Source organism: Nycticebus coucang, chromosome 24 (assembly GCF_027406575.1).
Source record: "Nycticebus coucang isolate mNycCou1 chromosome 24, mNycCou1.pri, whole genome shotgun sequence".
NCBI lineage: Eukaryota > Metazoa > Chordata > Mammalia > Primates > Lorisidae > Nycticebus > Nycticebus coucang.
Window position 1 is genome coordinate 25187568 of NC_069803.1, and position 17630 is coordinate 25205197.

Sequence of the window (17630 nt, forward strand, 5' to 3'; positions counted from 1 at the left end):
ACCCTGGGTCGAGTGCTGTGGCATCATAGCTCACAGCAACCTCAAACTCTTGGGCTTAAGCAATCCTCTTGCCTCAGCCTCCCCAGTAGCTGGGACTACAGGCATCTGCCACACACCTAGCTAGTTTTTCTATTTTTAGTAGAGACGTGGTCTTGCTCTGGCTCAAGGTGGTCTTGAACTCCTGAGCTCTAGCAATCCACCACCTCAGCCTCTCAGAGTGCTAGGATCACAGATGTGAGCCCCTGTGCCCAGACTGATCCTGTTTTCTCATATATAACATCTCTGCCTACCTGATGTCTGCACAGAAAGACTCTTCAAAAAGGACTTGAACATACTTAAATCCTGTGCAAAGAGATTTAATTGGCTTGTGTTTTGTCTTTCCAATACATCACTCCCTGTATTCAGGAAACCCATTCAACGTTACTGACTTTGGAGCTCTGTTAAACTAGTAAATCTAATAATTTTTGGTGATCATGTTATATTTTTCCTCCATAAGCATTTTTACATGCACGCAGTAGGTCAACATCACTTACCTTAGCCTCTCATCTCAGCTCCACACTCTGATTACTGGCATTTGTCCTTTCTGCCTCTTCTCAGGGTGCGGGGTTCCCTCGTCCTTCTGCAGCTCTGTCTTAGAATTGTCCTCACCGTTCAAGTCCAGCTGGAGTAAGCTCCTCCTTGCGGCTGATCCTCCCACAGTCCTGCACATACAACCTTCGTGTTCCCCTTAGGTCTTTTTTCAGGCATTTATCGTTTTGTACCTTGAATTACGAATTCAGCTCACAAATACTTAGCAAGCTTGCCACATGCACCGGCCACTGGGATAGGCTGGGACCACGGCAGTGAATGAGAGAAGCAGTCACCATGCCCCATCGCACCTGCCCTGTGCCCGGATCCTGGTGCTGTTCCGCTTTCTTTATATTCATGTCCTGGCTCTCCCTCACACCCATCCTCACCTTCCCCCAGAGTAGAGATATCTTACAGGCTCAGAGGAGCCTTATTCATTTTTATCCCTCTGCATAGGGCCCAGCACACGGCATGCACATCTAGTTAGGTCTGCAGTAAGGAAATGTTATATAAATGGATGCTAACAGGGCCACGTGGCTCCTGAGTAGAAGGCTCTGTCTACCAGTGTGAGTACAGAAGGGTCAGGGTGAGCCCTGGGCTCTGCGTGGGCCTGGTATCCTCTTTTGCTATTTGTACAAATAGACCTGAGGCAGGGTCTGTCAGTCCAAGAAAAGAAAAATAATCTATGCAGGCTCTTTCCCCCTCCCAACTCAAAGATCTCGAAAGAATGTGGCCGGGTCTGGAGGTTTACCTGCCTTCACGGCTCTGCGGACTGTGTGGTTAGTATTTTAAAATCTGATTAGTAGCTCCCTTTGCATCTGGGGTTGATTAAGAAGAGTAGAGGTGATGTTAGCAGAAAGGACACGGAACAGTGGTACCTTGATTTTTACTTTAAGTACTCTGCAGACTTTTTCGAGGAAGACGAGATGTTCATAACATGTAGGCAGTTGTACAGCCAGACTCCTTTGATGTGGTTTTTCAGGTAAAGTAAATTGAGCAGAAAAACGCAAGAGAGGAAGGAAATGAAGGTCTAAGAATGCTTGATACTGAAGTAAAGTTACATAGAGCGAATCACAAGTCCTACCTGATGTCACTTATAGATGGAAAGCAGGCACTGGAACAGAAGTTGGGGGAGGAGGTCGAGGCAGAGGGAGAATGGAGAGATGTTTGTCACACAATGTAAAGTTCTAGTTATAAGAGGGACAAGTTCTGGGGCTCTAAAGTGCTGCCTGGATGGTGATATGTTAATTAGTTTAATTATAATATTCAGTACACCGTCCATATCAGATCAGGTTACACACACTAAACAGATACAGCCTTTGTCCATTAAATATTTTAAAAATAGGGTGGCGCCCGTGGCTCAGTGAGTGGGGCGCCGGCCCCATATCCCGGGGGTGGCTGGTTCAAACCCAGCCCCAACAACCAAAAAATGGCCGGGTGTTGTGGCGGGCGCCTGTAGTCCCAGCTGCTCAGGAGGCTGAGGCAGGAGAATCACGGAAGCCCAAGAGTTAGAGGTTGCTGTGAGTCCTGTGACATCATGGCACTCTACCGAAGGTGGTAAAGTGAGACTCTGTCTCTACAAAAAAAAAAAAAAAAATTTAAAAATAGTAGGTAAATAAAATGTTATCAAGCCAAAAAAGACATACAGCAATCACTTGCTTATTTGCAGTTTTAAATAGGAGTTTCAAAGTATTTATCATGAAGCAAGGAGTGATGAAAGCTTTGAAAAGTCAAGTTGAGGCCGGGCACAGTGGCTCACACCTGTAATCCTAGCCCTCTGGGAGGCCAAGGCAAGTAGATTGCTTGAGCTCAGGAGTTCAAGACCAGCCTGAGCAAGAGCAAGACCCCATCTCTGAAAATACCGGGGCTGAAAATAAAAATAAAAATAGCCGGGGATCGTAGTGGGCACCTGTAGTCCAAGCTACTTGGGAGGCTGAGGTGAGAGGTTCTCTTGAGCCCAAGAGTTTGAAGTTCCCGTGAATTATGATGAGGCCATGGCACTCTACCCAGGGCAAGAAAGTAAGACTCTGTCTTAATGAAAAAAAGAATAGAAAGGGTGTCCAATCCTGTGTTTTGCCCACAGGGCCCCACAGAGATGCACATCCAGCTGATAATGGAACGGCTGCTGAGAAGGCTCAACCGGACGGTGATCGGGATGAACCGACAGTCTCCCCACGTCGTGAGTGTCTGTTTAAAGGGTTGCGTGGCCGAGATGACAGGAGTGGGAATAAGCCCGATCCAGGGAGCAACAGAGAATCACAGAGCAGCCAAGTGAACATGTCGAGAAAGAAGGGGACAAAGCAAGGGACAGACATACAGAGAGACACACATGTGGTCACACCGAGGAATCTGTGTCTCAGCTGGTCGTGGAGCTGAGATCTTCCTGTTACCGTCCCCTGACCTACAGGATTCCACAGGTCACAGCCGTCGGTGGGCTGCGTACAGCCCTCCAGAGTCCTTCCCTCAGAGCTGGAAGGAGGCAGCAAAGCACGTGCCGGTTGGACCTTTTAGATGCATGTTTCCAGTTTCCTAGGGTCCCTGGTCTATAGTAAATTGTGTGGGGAAACACCAGGGTCCGTGGTTCTTCTTTGTTAGGCTGGTGGTCTAAGGAGTCTTAGATTTGTGTTTCCTTTGTCCCTCCAGGGGAGCTTTGTGGCTTGCATGATTGCCATCCTACGGCAGATGGAGGACAGTCACTACAGCCACTACATCAGCACTTTCAAAACCCAACAGGACATCATCGTAAGTGTCCGTGCTGGACCTGGTAACCGGAAGTTGTAGTTGGTTAAATAAACAAGTGCGACCTGGCGTCCACCTTGAGCACAGGGTCCCTCCTCCCACCCCCTCCAAGGCCGTGTGGTTGATGACCAGAAGGGAGGAGTTGCTCTTCCTTTCACTATTTGGAAGGCTTTGAAGAAGAGGACGAATCAGATCTAGGGTCGTCACACACCTCCTCCTCAGCCTCTCAGATGGAGAGACAGCCCTTATTTAGAAACCTCTTTTCTGCTCTGAAAAGAGCATAGTGTTTAATATGAGGGGACGGTAGTACTTTTAGAAGGCAGGAGTGTGCACAGCTTTCCAAGGCATGCTTGATATCATCATTTTGGATAGGGAAACAGAAAGGGTAACCAATCTCCTCCCCTACTCCTTACAATATTTGCAAGATATCTTCGATTGAAAATATTCTCTTCTCTTTTATTTTATTTTATTTGAGACAGAGCCTCAAGCTGTCGCCCTGGGAGGAGTGCTGTGGCGTCACTGCTCACAGCAACCTCTAATTCCTGGGTTTTAAGCGATTCTCTTGCCTCAGCCTCCCAAGTAGCTGGGACTACAGGCACCTGCCACAACACCCGGCTATTTTTTGGTTGTAGTTGTCATTGTTGTTTGGCAGGCCTGGGCTGGATTCAAACCCACCAGCTCTGGTGTATGTGTCTGGTGCCTTAGCCACTTGAACTACAGGCGCTGAGTCTTCTCTTTTATTTTAAATAGGAAATTGTTCTCATAGTGCTATTAAGCACACATCTAAGTGGCTGAGTTAGGCCTCTGACTACTGCTTCCTTGAGCCTTCCCTTCAAGGAAGTGTTCATGGCTCTTAAGCCGTCCGTGAAGATATTGCCTGATTCTGCATAGTGGGCTGGACGTGGGGCTGGAGTAGCAAACTGGTGCCACAACATGTTGGCCTTTGCTCTTTGTAACCTCCCACCATCCATGCAGGCTCCAGTCCTTGTGGTCTAGATTTTCTGCTTTCTGCTTATATTATACTGAACGTATGTGCCCAGTGCCCCCAGGGAAGTGCAGCTCCCTTCTTTCTGTGATGCCCACGTGATGGACAGACACTGGGGAGATGTTAGTCCAGCTGTGGAAACCCACGAAGCCGTGTCGGACATGGGCCTCTCAGAGACCCCACTCTGGCAGGCAGCACAACCCAGGGCCCAAGGCACCATGTAGCTGTGGCTGCAGTGACCAGGAGCAAGAGGAAAAGGCAGAGAGGAGGGGAGGAGAGAGGGGGAGGCCAAGGGCACCGATGTGTTCTCCATCTGCCAATGGTATAGCGGGTAAGAACCCCGGTGTTAGAACACCCCACTCTGGGTTTGAATTCTGACCATTTCATTTCCGGGTTTGAAACATGGGGTGAGCTATTTCACCTTACTAAACCTCAGTTTCCTCATCTGTCAGATAGTAGCTACCATGAGGGTTAACATGAGTATCGATTAAATCCGTGCAAAGGAAATGCCTTGCTTTGTGCAAGTGGACATGTAGGCAGTGCCTAAGAAGAGTAGCTGCTTATAAAAATAATCTGATTATTATTGTAAAAGAAGACAGTTAACACTAAAATATTATAGCGATTCTTTTTCCAAATTACCTTCAGAAAGCAGGTGGAATAGGGAATTTCTAAATTCAGATTCTTAACCATTTGACCCCATTGTTAGGTAAGAAAAGAGAAGGCGTATGGCTCGGTGCCTGCGGCTCAAGCGGCTCAGGCATGAGCCTCATACACCTGAGCTGGCAGGTTCGAATCCAGCCTGGGCCCACCAAACAACAATGACGGCTGCAACCAAAAAATAGCCAGGCATTGTGGCGGGCACCTGTAGTCCCAGCTACTTGGGAGGCAGAGAGGCAGGAGATTCGTTTCAGCCCAGGAGTTTGAGGTTGCTGTGAGCTGTGATGCCACGGCACTCTACCCAGGGTGACAGCTTGAGGCTCTGTCTTAAAAAAAAAGAAAAGAAAAAAGAAGGCACAACTCCTGTTTGCTAGAAAGATGGTGTGTTCTTCCATCCGTAATATCTAATTGAAGTAGGATCGTTATACCGAGGAGGGCTATAAGTCCCGGAGACACGTGGTAACTTGTCTGGGCCACCGTTCTCCTTTTGCTCTCACGCTGCCTTCAGAGGAAATCCCAGGAAGGACATTGGGAAGTGGTGGAGAAAATGAGGCCCTAGGATCCTCTGCGAATTGCTTTTATTACACTGTTTGTTCACATAGATGACCAAAAGTTGAATGTGGAGTCAGTGTCCAAAGCCTATAGCTGACATCTAAATGTATTCCTTGCTTCCCAAACCGTGACTTCTTACCGATTTGAAAGAAAAGCAAAATAGGATAGTTAATAAATTGGTGGGAGTACTTAACATGTATGCTGCAAAATTTGAAACTCAAATTCTGTCTAGTATTTCAGAATTGAGGGTGGAGGTAAGTCTGACCGTGCCTATCCAGGGAGGCCCATGGCACACACTTCCAGCCAGAATCAGTCCGTGCCTGTACTCTAACCCGTGTCTCAGAAAAATATTATTAGACATAAAACCCAGGCCCCTTGCTTCTCAAGTGTAGCGTTCTGACTATTACATGATATGCAGGGTGTCCATGAAGTTGGTGTACAATTTACTATGTCAAAACTGTTTTAAATTGCCCATGAACTTTATGTCCGCCCTGTGTATAGCACAGGTGTACTTCGTAAGGTGAGGACTTTGGGAGCGTAGTGCCAGAGAAATTGGACCGACTTTTCATTTCAGCAATTCCAGTGGGAAATGTCTACGTTTAACTAATAAAAATGCTTGCACAACTTTCTGCTTTGATTTTTGGTCTGATTGTTCTATTTCTGAATTACTTTTTGCTCCTAATCCCCACTGGTTTTTCTGTTCCGTGCTCTGCGTATATTACTAGTTCTTAAGCACCATCACGAGTCACTGTGGGAAGCTCTTGTTAAGGACCACTGCGGACCCTCCTTCCAGGCTGCACGTGACGGCTTCCCTGGAATACGACTCTGCTTCTTATTTGTAGCATTTTTATTCTGTTCTAACATAACAAAGGAGACTTGGACTCAGATCTGTTTAAAGTATCCATCTTCTCACAATTGTTGGCAAATTATTTTTAAGTGCATGGGATCCAGATAGCACGTGATGGCAGAGGACTAAAGAGATGAGAACTGTGGGGCCCAATGTCCTGCATTCTCTTCCCCGCTCTCCTGTTTCCTAGTTTCTATGGTCTTGGAGACTCATTTAGTTTTTCTCAGCCTCACTTGTACCATTTGTAAAATTGGGCAATTCTTTTTGTCTTTGTTTTCCTTCTAGGGTCCAACGATGTAAAAATCCTATCATGAGATAGCTAGCTGTGAGATTGCTTTGCTATCCCTAGAAGCCTTATGAGGGAAACAGCCCATTGCTTGGGCACTAGGCACAGCTTATTCTGAGGTCCTGAGACCTTCTCGTGCACATGAGCTGGAAGATGGGCTAGGAATCGTCACCCAGTTTCCCCCAACCATTCCTCTGTTCTCTGCAGGACTTCCTCATGGAAACTTTCATCATGTTTAAGGATCTGATTGGAAAACACGTCTATGCCAAAGATTGGATGGTCATGAACATGACCCAGAGCAGGTAGGATACCCCTGCCCTTGCCTGAATACTCGGCCTATTGGGTGAACTTTGGGAAGTGCTAGTCCATCTATCTCTTTGCCTCAGATCCATCATCTGTAGAGGAAGCATCTTTCTGCTCCCACAGTCCCTGTGAACGTGCTCACAATTTCCTGGGCTGCTCACATGCTCTGGCGTGGGCTCTGCTGTCTACTCTCTAGTCTGGCCTCCCCTGTGTGCTCACCAGCAAAATCAGCTCTCCAGGGTGCCTTTCACGGGACCTACTTCATCCTGACTTCCAAAACCCACCCTGATTTTCTAGACACATCTTCCACTGTTTCCCTGTGTGTACACCCCATGCTCCAGCCACGCTGGCCTCTGCTCGGTCCCCTGAGCACCTGCTCTGCTTTGCCTCACACCACATCTCCCTTTTTCAGTGCCTTCCCGTGATTTCCAGCTACCAGCATTCCAGCCATTCCACTAAGGTCCTTCTGACCTAGCTGTCATTCTCTTCCTTTGATTTCCCAGACCCCTTGGAAGCCTCTTGTAGAACCTTTTTCATATTCTATATCAGGTCATGGTTAGATAATGATTTACATATTTGAATCCCGGGTCCCCCCCCTCCCCCGCTATACTGAGCTGTAAATAAAACCAGGAACTGTCTTTCAACACAGCACCTAGGCCAGGGCTTTGCAGTTGTTGGCCCATAGCAAATATTTGCTGAATAGAAGTGAAATGAACTGAATATACCTGATGTTGAAAGAGCTTTAGATTGTTTTTTTTTTTTTTTTTTTTTTTTTTGCGTGGCATCATAGCTCACAGCAACCTCAAACTCTTGTGCTCAAGTGATCCTCTTGCCTCAGTTTTTCATTTATAGTAGAAACAAGGTCTCACTCTTACTCAGGTTGGTCTTGAACTTCTGAGCTCAAGTGATCCACCTGCCTCGACCTCCCAGGTTACTAGGATTACATGCATGACCACCGCACCCAGCCAGCTTTAGAATTTTTAATGAGCTAAGGTCAGCTATAGTGACACACACATAGTCCTAGCTACTTAAGAGGCTGAGGCAGGAGGATTGTTTGAGCTCAGGAGTTGGAGCCTGCAGTGACCGATGATCGAGCCGTTGATACCCCATCGGCAGCAGAACATGACCCCAACTCAAAAAGAAAAAAGAATTTTTAAGGAGCCTAAATCAAATCATTATCATAAGCATTATTTTTAACTCTACACAATACCTGATTCTGAGGAATTCTACCCTGATACCCAATTAGCAAATCTTTCCCACGAATATGCAGATTAGAGAAAAAATTGTATCAGATATCCTGGGCTTAACAGGGTAAGTATCATATTGCCCTGGTCCGAGACTCAGGCAGCCTGCTTCATAGACTCAGCTCTGCCTTCATTTACCTACACTCTGATGTGGCCCTGAGTGGCCCTATGGTCAGTTCTAGAAACTGAAGGTCTGTGCCCTCATCTGCTCTGTTTCTGGTCTCTGAGGACATTGATGGATCATAAGGTCTGATGTTGCCAAGTCCAAGTTTGGTTCAATTTGGTTTAGTTTTTAACACAGGTGGAAAAATGTTTCAAGGGGCATGAAATTTCCTTTTTGTATCTGGTATTTTCCTCCCCAGAGTCTTTCTCCGTGCTATAAACCAGTTTGCTGAAGTTCTCACAAAACGCTTCATGGACCAGGCAAGCTTTGAACTTCAGGTAAGCACATGACTTACCTAGATGTTCCTGCTGTTCTCAGCCACATGGAGAAAACTATATCACTGGAAAACGTCACCTCTGATTTCATCATTTTCAAATGAAAAAAAAAAGTTTTCTTGCTTTTTCTTCTTAAATCATATACTCCTGTCGCACCGTCCTCCAGACACAATAAAATAGGGTTTCTTCCTCCTTTCTGTAAAAGTAATACACCTTTAAAAAAAATGCTGAGGCTCGGCACCTGTGGCTCAAGTGGATAAGATGCCAGCCACATACACCTGAGCTGGCGGGTTCAAATCCAGCCTGGGCCCGCCAAACAATAATGACAGCTGCAACAAAAAAATAGCCTGGCATTGTGGTGGGCGCCTGTAGTTTCAGCTACTTGGAAGGAGGAGGCAGGAGAATCACTTGAGCCCAGGAATTGGAGGTTGCTGTGAGCTGTGATGCCACGGCACTCTACCCAGGGTGACAGCTTGAGGCTCTGTCTCAAAAAAAAAAAAAAAGTCGAAGAGTAATAATAGAAGATAGAGCTAAGCGAAAAGAAGAAAATAAAAAATACAAATCATCCTCTTCACTGCAAACATTTTGAGGTTAATCCTTTGTATAAATACGTAGTACACAAGTACACATACAGGTGTGTAGTTATAAACAGACACAGGTAACTCTCATACCTACGTGAGTTTGATTCTAAAGAGCAGTTGGTACGCATAATATTTTGAACATCCAAACTTACCGCAAAACAGGTGGCCACTAGCTCTGTCCCCTTTCCTTCATTCATCCATCCCATATTCGCGTATTTGTGTGTACGAGGCACACTGTTCTAGGCCCCGGGGAAGGCAGGCAGGTCCCTGCCCTCATGGAGCTTAACCTTCCAGAATACTGTACATTTTTCTGATGATGTACTTTTTCTATGTCCTGTGTTTTTGTGTCTGTGGCACTTCTAAAGTGGAGATGCGTAAATTTGCATATGCACAAACATGAATACCCATATGTATATGTGTCTATATATGTATATTTGCCAAAGTGGAACAGAGCTGTGTAGTTCTTTGGAAACCTGTTAGTTTATTTGCTTTTTAAATAATCTTTGATCTTTTCAGTGATGTTGAATATTTTCATGGTATTTTTAGTGGCCAAATAGACTCTGTTACATGACTAGCCCATGATTTATTTAACCAAATTCTTCACATGAACATTTAAATTGTTTTCATTTTCTGTTATGTTCAATAGCACAGTGTGGCCGTCCTTATTTTAAATATTTTAAAATATCCATGGTTATGTTTTAGGCTAAAACCCTAAAAGCATTTACTGTCTCAAAGTCTGGCAAAATTTTAGGGCTTTTGCTACATGGTGCCAAACTACCCACTATAAATAGGTATACTTCTTGGCAGCAGTTTTCCTTTATCCCTAGAGTAAAGAAAAACATAATTATGTGGATTTTTTTGAAAAGCTCAATAATAAGTCTGAAAACTTTCAGGACCGAGTAGCCAAAACCTAAGCAAAAGAAGTCTTATATTTTTATCAGTCCCTGGTTGTTGACATAATATACATTATATTATACATATAATAAAACGTGACACTTTTATTCTGACCCTTATTAATGTTATTTTCCATTTCTTTTTACCCACACAATTAATTCTCAACAGCTCTGGAACAATTACTTCCATTTGGCAGTAGCATTTCTCACCCACGAATCCCTTCAGCTTGAAACCTTCTCAGAAGCCAAGCGCAACAAAATTGTAAAAAAGTAAGTGTCCTTTTAACCTTGTTTAACATTGGGAAGGGAATTCTTATTCTTCTTTGGGAGCAATATTTTTTGGTATCACAGAAATTACCGTTCAGCGGCTACCCATGTTGTTAGTGAGGTAGATTGTTAAGTAACTACTTAATAGATTTCAGATTCCCCCAGATCTCCATCTCTGTTCTCAAGGCCCCCTCCAACTTTCTATCAGCCCCCAGCTTTTTATGAAATTTACCTGGAGAGGAACTTCAGCTGCCTGCTCACTTGTCCCCCCAGCACTGCTGCACCCTCTGCTGGCAGCTTTTCCAAATTGCAGGCATAGTGCCCCCTTACTCCTTCAGCACTGTTGCTCTGCCTCCCTGTCACTTCAGCAGAGAAGCTAAGACTGAAACATAACCCCTCAAAATGCCCTCCAGAATGTCAGAATGGAATTATATGCAAGACTGATAGGAAGTTTAGGGAAGCTTTTCATTGCTTTCATCTCAGATCTGTTTCAGAGTCAACTCGAGAGTCTGGAAACTCAGACTTTATAGATAAAAAAACGTGAGAAATATGTTATTTTAAAGACTTTGAAATTTTAGTTTGGTTCCCTTTGCTGGGATATCGGGGATTCTAGACAAATCATTTTGCATCTTTGTACCTCCGGTTACTCCCTGAGGAGGTTTTTAGGTAGCTAAGAGATTGAGAATGAGTAATTATGCTTTAAAAGATAAAAGTAAAACCATAGATTTCTTTGAGCGGTGGATATTGAGAGACACTGCTTTTAAGATGGATACCTTGATGTCATTCTTTAGAATATTTTGGCAGTATAATTTCTTTAAGGGATGTGTTTGATTTTGGTTAAACAACCATAAGTGAAGTTAGTTGAATGCCAACTTTTATCAATAAAATGACCGGTTCGGGTTAGTGGCTCCAGTTTTGGTCACTAGGACTGAATCCAAGCCATATAACAGTATGTATGCATCTAGGCAAAGATGAAATTTGGAAAATAAAATCCTATTAGATTATCCTACTATATTAGGCTATAGAAATGTGAATGAAGATTTTCAAACTTTCTCTTATTTTTAAATAGAAGTAGCATCAATAGTACTTTATCGTTTAGTGTCCATTATGCCCAAGACCTTGACTACATGTGTTTATGTAATATTAGCAATTAAATCAGGTCGAGTGTTTTTGTTAAGATGGCATCGTAAGAGAGGTTTTTATTTTATTTTTTATTTATTTATTTTTTTTTTGTAGAGACAGAGTCTCACTGTACCGCCCTTGGGTAGAGTGCCCTGGCGTCACACGGCTCACAGCAACCTCTAACTCTTGGGCTTACGCAAGTCTCTTGCCTCAGCCTCCCGAGTAGCTGGGACTATAGGCGCCCTCCACAACACGCAGCTATTTTTTGTTGCAGTTTGGCCGGGGCTGGGTTTGAACCCGCCACCCTCGGCATATGGGGCCGGCGCCCTACTCACTAGGTTTTCAAATGTGATCTTTTTAATGCTGGCTTATGAGGGCATTTCCAAAAAAAGAGTTGGAAAAGAATGTTCAGGGCAATGTTAGTTTGAGTAGGACAAGGTAAAACAGTGGTTGCAGGGTGAGTTACAGGCCATTGTTAGCATTCCCTGGGAAGATTAGCAATGCCAGCATCTTTTGACTCACCTCATTTCCAATTTTCCAACCCCCAGGCTCTGCTGTGGCATATGATGTGGGGTTGTCTCAAGGCTAAGTATTATTTAAGAGATTTCCAGGTGATTGTGATTCACTTTCCCCCAAGAATCACTGTCTAGACCAGTGATTTTCAACCAGTGTGCTGCGAGAGGACCTTAGGTGTGCTGGAAACATTTTTAACAATACTTAATTAAATTTTTTGAGAAAGACATTCAAAGCACAGTAAGCATATTCTTTATTTCACTCTTTTTTTTGATCAACATAATTGAAGTGTGCCCCTGAAGTTTAACTATAGGTTCAAGTGTGCTGTGAGACAAAAGAGGTTGAAAATACTGGTCTAGACCAACGTTTCTCTGCTCTTTTTACTATTATCAACTCTGACAAAAGGCCCTTTCTGATACTGTTTTGCTAATGAAACTCCACCATGAATGTCTAATGCCACCAACGGACTGTGCACCATTTCATGCCTGTCTGTGCCGTGTACATAAAAACACTAAGGCTCTTTTGCCCCCAAGGATCAGTGTTTACCCCTTTGTGGACCATCTCAGCCCCATTGACAGTGTATGGACTAGAGCTTTCCAATGTGAGTCCTTTGCAGAATACGCTAGAATGGATGTGTATTACCCAAATGGGAGTGTATGATGTCAACTTGCTTGTTAGTCATCAGGCACAGTGCTGTGTAAATCATTCCCCACTCATCTTCATCTTCATAAGTGTTTATGTGGGTTTTTTTATTTGTTTGTTTATTTTTTGAGACAGAGTCTCACTGTGTCACCCCTGATAGAGTGCTGTGGCATCACAGCTCACAGCAACCTCAAACTCTTGGGCTTAAGTGATTCTCTTGCCTCAGCCTCCTAAGTAGCTGGGACTACAGGCACTTGCCACAACGCCCAGTTATTTTCTTGTTGCAGTTGTCATTGTTGTTTAGCAGGCCTGAGCAGGGTTTAAACCTGCCAGCCTCGATGTATGCGACCAGTGCCGTAACCACTGTGCTACGGGCACCGAACGAGAGTGTCTATGTTCTGCTTGGCTATTTTTTTGTTTCCCAGCAACCAACCAAAAGTATTTCTCACTGTCCTCCCATCAGTTAGTTTGTTCATCTCTTCTTTGGTTATTTGTCAGCATTTGTGTTTGGCTTCTCGTGCCAGTGAAGTCCCCTGTCCTGTGATGGCTCAGTTATCTTTGGGGCTTGTTTAGGTTTTCACCTTATCTCTTACCCTGAACTTGCCTTAGAAGGGACCCAGAGGGACACAGGCTGCTGTCAGACCTTCCATCCCTGTGTTACGTGCAACTCAGTTCCCTTGCAAATCCTTCTCTTGGTTTCTGATCTTCTTCCTAGATACGGGGACATGAGAAAGGACATCGGCTTTAGGATCCGGGACATGTGGTACAACCTGGGTGAGTGTCTGACCCGCCCTCATGACTGCCATGTGATAAGTATCCTATGGTGAATTTTTTTTTTTCCTTTTTAATTTTACTCCAAATCACCCTGAAATTAATTTGTCAGTAAAGTGAAAGTTGATTTGTGGGTTTCCCACCCTCATCCTAACAGGGACGTTGGTAAGTCTATTACTTTTACCTGCATATGTTGTCAGAATACACTATTTACTCACTGACGTCAGAATTAAGTTGATTTTCCCATATAAATTTTTCTTTTCTTATGGGCCCCATTGAGGAAGATTATAACACTTACCACGAAATGATTCTTTAATATCCTCATTTACTTTCAGGTCCCCACAAAATCAAATTCATCCCATCCATGGTGGGCCCCATCCTGGAGGTCACTCTGACCCCCGAAGTTGAGCTCCAGAAAGCCACAATCCCCATTTTCTTTGACATGATGCAGTGTGAGTTCAATTTCAGTGGAAATGGGAATTTCCATATGGTAAGTGGTTGACTCTATAATCTCAGAAATGCACAATAGTCACCTCTTACTTGTTTTTTTTTTTTTTCTACATAGAGAAGCAGTTGTGTGAATAATACAAATCAAAGGTGGTCTAAAAAATGAGACGTAACACTTTTTATGTCTTATTTTGTAAAGCAGTTCGATTTATAATCACGTATTCAAGCCTAGAGCCTAGAAGAAATCTCTCTGTTAATATGTCTTTCCTAAAGCAACACTTTGTCTTTGGATAATTAAAAGTTAACTTCACGCATTTTAATCATGTTTCACTATCACTGAGGGAATAAAGGAATGAATTGAATAAAAACCCTGTCTGGCCTTGGCACCTGTAACTCAGTGAGCAAGGCGCCGGCCACATACACTGAAGCTGGTGGGTTTGAGCCTGGCCCGGGCCAGCTAAACAACAATGACAACTGCAACCAAAAAATAACTGGGCGTTGGGGCGGGTGCCTATAGTCCCAGCTACTTGGGAGGCTGAGGCAAGAGAATCACTTAAGCCCAAGAGTTTGAGGTTGCTGTGAGCTGTGATGCCACCATACTCTACTGAGAGTGACATAGTGAGACTGTGTCTCAAAAAAAAACCAAAACAGACAAACCCTATCTGTTCTAGTAAGCTAGGAAGTGATGGTGTAGACTGAGGTCTAAAGCATTAATCTAGTTTTGAGAACTTGGTTCTTACACGCCTTCTCTAAGCCTTAGTTTTTTTTTTATCAACACAATGTATTATTAAAAAGAAGATTTTGGATCTCTGAAGCTTTGCAAATCAAGGCTTGTACAAGAAACAAAAAGAAAATGGAAAATTAGGATCATTAAGCTATTTTTATATGCATAGTTATAACAGAAAGTAATGTTTTATTTATTTATTTTTTTATAAATATAAAAGCAAAAGACCAAGTAACATGAGACCACTTTAGAAAGCTTTGATAGGGAGGGTCTTGGTCATGAATGACTCCAAGTATGATCCTCCCTGTATGTGTTGGAAACAGTTCACAAGGCAGCCCGGGGTTCGGGCCAAACCTGGAAAGGCTGGCTGTGTCCGTTCTAAGCCGGCAACATTGTGAGATTCTCACTCTGCTTTCAGTTTGAGAATGAGCTGATCACGAAGCTGGACCAGGAGGTAGAAGGGGGCAGAGGAGATGAGCAGTACAAGGTTCTTCTGGAGAAACTGTGAGTATTTCAGAAACAAAACCTCAATTCAGTGGCATCATTCAGTAATGGAGAAAATCCGGGCTGTGCTACACCAGCAGAAGGACCCGGGAGACTCAGAGCCACCAGGGCCACCCCACCGGGGCCCTCGGCGTTGTTAATGGAGGGAACACCATTTGCTGTTTGCACTGTTTATTTGACACGAGTCAAATGCTCTTGTTTTCCTGGCCAGCCCAGCTTTGGAGAACACAGCAAATAGAGGAAAGGAGGAAATATACAGAATGCTGGCATTTTACCCCGGGTTAGAAGTTTTGAACTTCAGCCAAAGTGTTAGCACCTGTAATTATGGCTTCACAGTGACAATTTAAAGGAAAAAAATAGTTCAGGGTCCACTTGGTATGTAAAAATACCTTATTCCCCACAGCCGTGATCGTCACCGCCCTTCCCCACCTCCAGACCCGACTCCTACCCTCTTTCCTTCTCTGCACAAGTGGAGCAGCAGAGCAAAAAGAGCATCAGGCTGGGTAGAAGCCGCACTCAGGTGCCGGCCTCGGAGATGGACGAGCTGCAAACCCACTTTCATCAAATCCTAGGAGTCTGGCTTTTGACCAGAGAGTCAACCCATAAAATACGTCACTTTTTTTCCCATTTCCCAGAATAGTAACTGTTTTTTTGGTATTGTCGTGAGGATTAAATAAGACGACGCCTTAACGTACTGTCTTTTGCAGAGTTTGTGTGTAATAAATGTCATCTGCTCTAGGGGGCGGCACCTGTGGCTCAAAGGAGAAGGGTGCCGGCCCCATATGCTGGAGATGGCGGGTTCAAACCCAGTCCTGGCCAAAAAAAAAAAAAAAATGTCATCTGCTCTAGTGTTTGTGGTCGTTACTATCTCCGAGTTACAAACACCTGACTGACATACGACTCCACTTACGAATGGAGGCTATTACAGGAAATAGGTAAATGCACCTGTTCCGACTTACATACAAATTTAAGAACAAGGCTGCAGAACCTGTCTCATTCATAATTTGCAGACTGGCTGTCTTCCCGTCATGTGGGTGTAAGGAACCAGTATCCAGAATACTCAACAAGGGAATTAAATCGATGAATAGCCTGTATTTTAAAGAACCAGAAGTCTTTTAAAATTTTTTTTCAATGATAATAAGACCTTTTGGTGGACTTTTTGTCATGTTCCCGTCTCTCTGTTTGCACTTCAAACCTCCCAGCTTATAACTGCTCCTATACGTAAGCAAATGAAGTTATTGTTATTCGCACGGGTGTGTATTTACACATGCTAAGCTACTCTTTCAAAAAAAATCCTGCAGCTGATTTTTCACATAAAGACCCTACTTTGCTTTCCTGTGTCTTTGTGGTTCACTAACTCAGAAAAACACAACTGCACAAGTCTCCAAAAGTCCAGACTAATTTTTAATTTTTCGTATCCATTTGTTTCCCTTTCTTACTCCCTTTTCCCAAGTTTTTTTTTTTTTTTTAATTGTCAAATCTAAGCAGCCCTAGAATTTTGCTGTACGTGAGTCCAAAGGGACAGGATTTAGATCAAACGTTTGGCTTCCATTTGCTTATTTATAAATACACTTTTTTTTTTTTTTCTGAAAATAACTCTTTTATCTAAAGAACCACATGTCTGTCTGGAAATGTACTGGGTTCCTCTGGACTGGGTATCCATCCAAGGCTTTCCAGACTGCCCAGAAGATGCCCTGAGTTCCAGGCCTTAGGGAGAAGAAAGATGTAGGAAAATGGTCTCATACAACCGCATTGGAACTTTAGACAGCCAGATTCTCATTTCTGTAATAGTGCAAAAAACAGAAACACCAACAGACGTTCAAAGACAGACATTGTGAGCTGGGATTCTCAGTGATGGTGGAATTGGAAGTAAGCCTTAAAAAAATGTGGAACAGCAAAGGTGGAGGTGCCAGCCTAGGATGGTATCCAACAGGGTGTGTGTTGGCTTAACTGGCACCGAGGGTCACCTGCTTCTGCACTGTCTGCTCCCAAGACCTTGGTTTGCTCTTACATGGCTCTGGAACGGCAGCACGCAACATGGGCATTTGTCTCTCCCTCTACCCTGCCAGGCTCTTGGAACATTGCCGGAAACATAAATACCTGTCCAGTTCTGGGGAAGTGTTCGCGCTCCTGGTCAGCAGCCTCTTAGAGCATCTGCTGGACTACAGAACCATCGTTATGCATGATGAGAGCAAGGAAAACCGTATGAGCTGCACAGTTAACGTGCTGGTACGTCCACCCTCCCCGGGATAGTGAGAGGGCGCGGGCAGGCTGCCCCGTGCCCACGGCTCAGTGCTAGGTAAGTCGCGCAGACACAGGGCCACCCTTTACGGAGTCCGTCCTGCAGAGTCTAGGTAGAATCCCTGGCTCAGCTTTGGACTTGGAAACCAGCACCCACAGACCTTGAAGATGAATTCAGAAACAGGATAGAAAAGGCAGCATAAGCTCCCGATTTCATTCTTTTTTCCTGAAGACTGTACTCAGCCTGTTTGTTTTATATACAGCGTGGCCATGAAGTGCAATAGGCAACTATTTTAAATTGCTTATG

The 17630-nt window shown here is 44.2% G+C and overlaps 1 protein-coding gene across 5 annotated transcripts in view; it reads left to right on the forward strand.

Annotated features, from left to right (window-relative positions):
- The window catches only part of DOCK5 (dedicator of cytokinesis 5), a 197573-nt gene that overhangs the window by 142984 nt on the left and 36959 nt on the right, over positions 1 to 17630 (forward strand). For all 5 annotated transcript variants that reach the window (XM_053578247.1, XM_053578246.1, XM_053578249.1 and 2 more), the window contains 9 exons: positions 2651 to 2746; positions 3211 to 3309; positions 6841 to 6935; positions 8543 to 8621; positions 10262 to 10362; positions 13352 to 13410; positions 13743 to 13897; positions 14997 to 15082; positions 17152 to 17311. In XM_053578247.1, coding sequence (XP_053434222.1) covers positions 2651 to 2746; positions 3211 to 3309; positions 6841 to 6935; positions 8543 to 8621; positions 10262 to 10362; positions 13352 to 13410; positions 13743 to 13897; positions 14997 to 15082; positions 17152 to 17311 — 930 coding nt within the window. The remainder of the gene's footprint in view (positions 1 to 2650; positions 2747 to 3210; positions 3310 to 6840; positions 6936 to 8542; positions 8622 to 10261; positions 10363 to 13351; positions 13411 to 13742; positions 13898 to 14996; positions 15083 to 17151; positions 17312 to 17630) is intronic.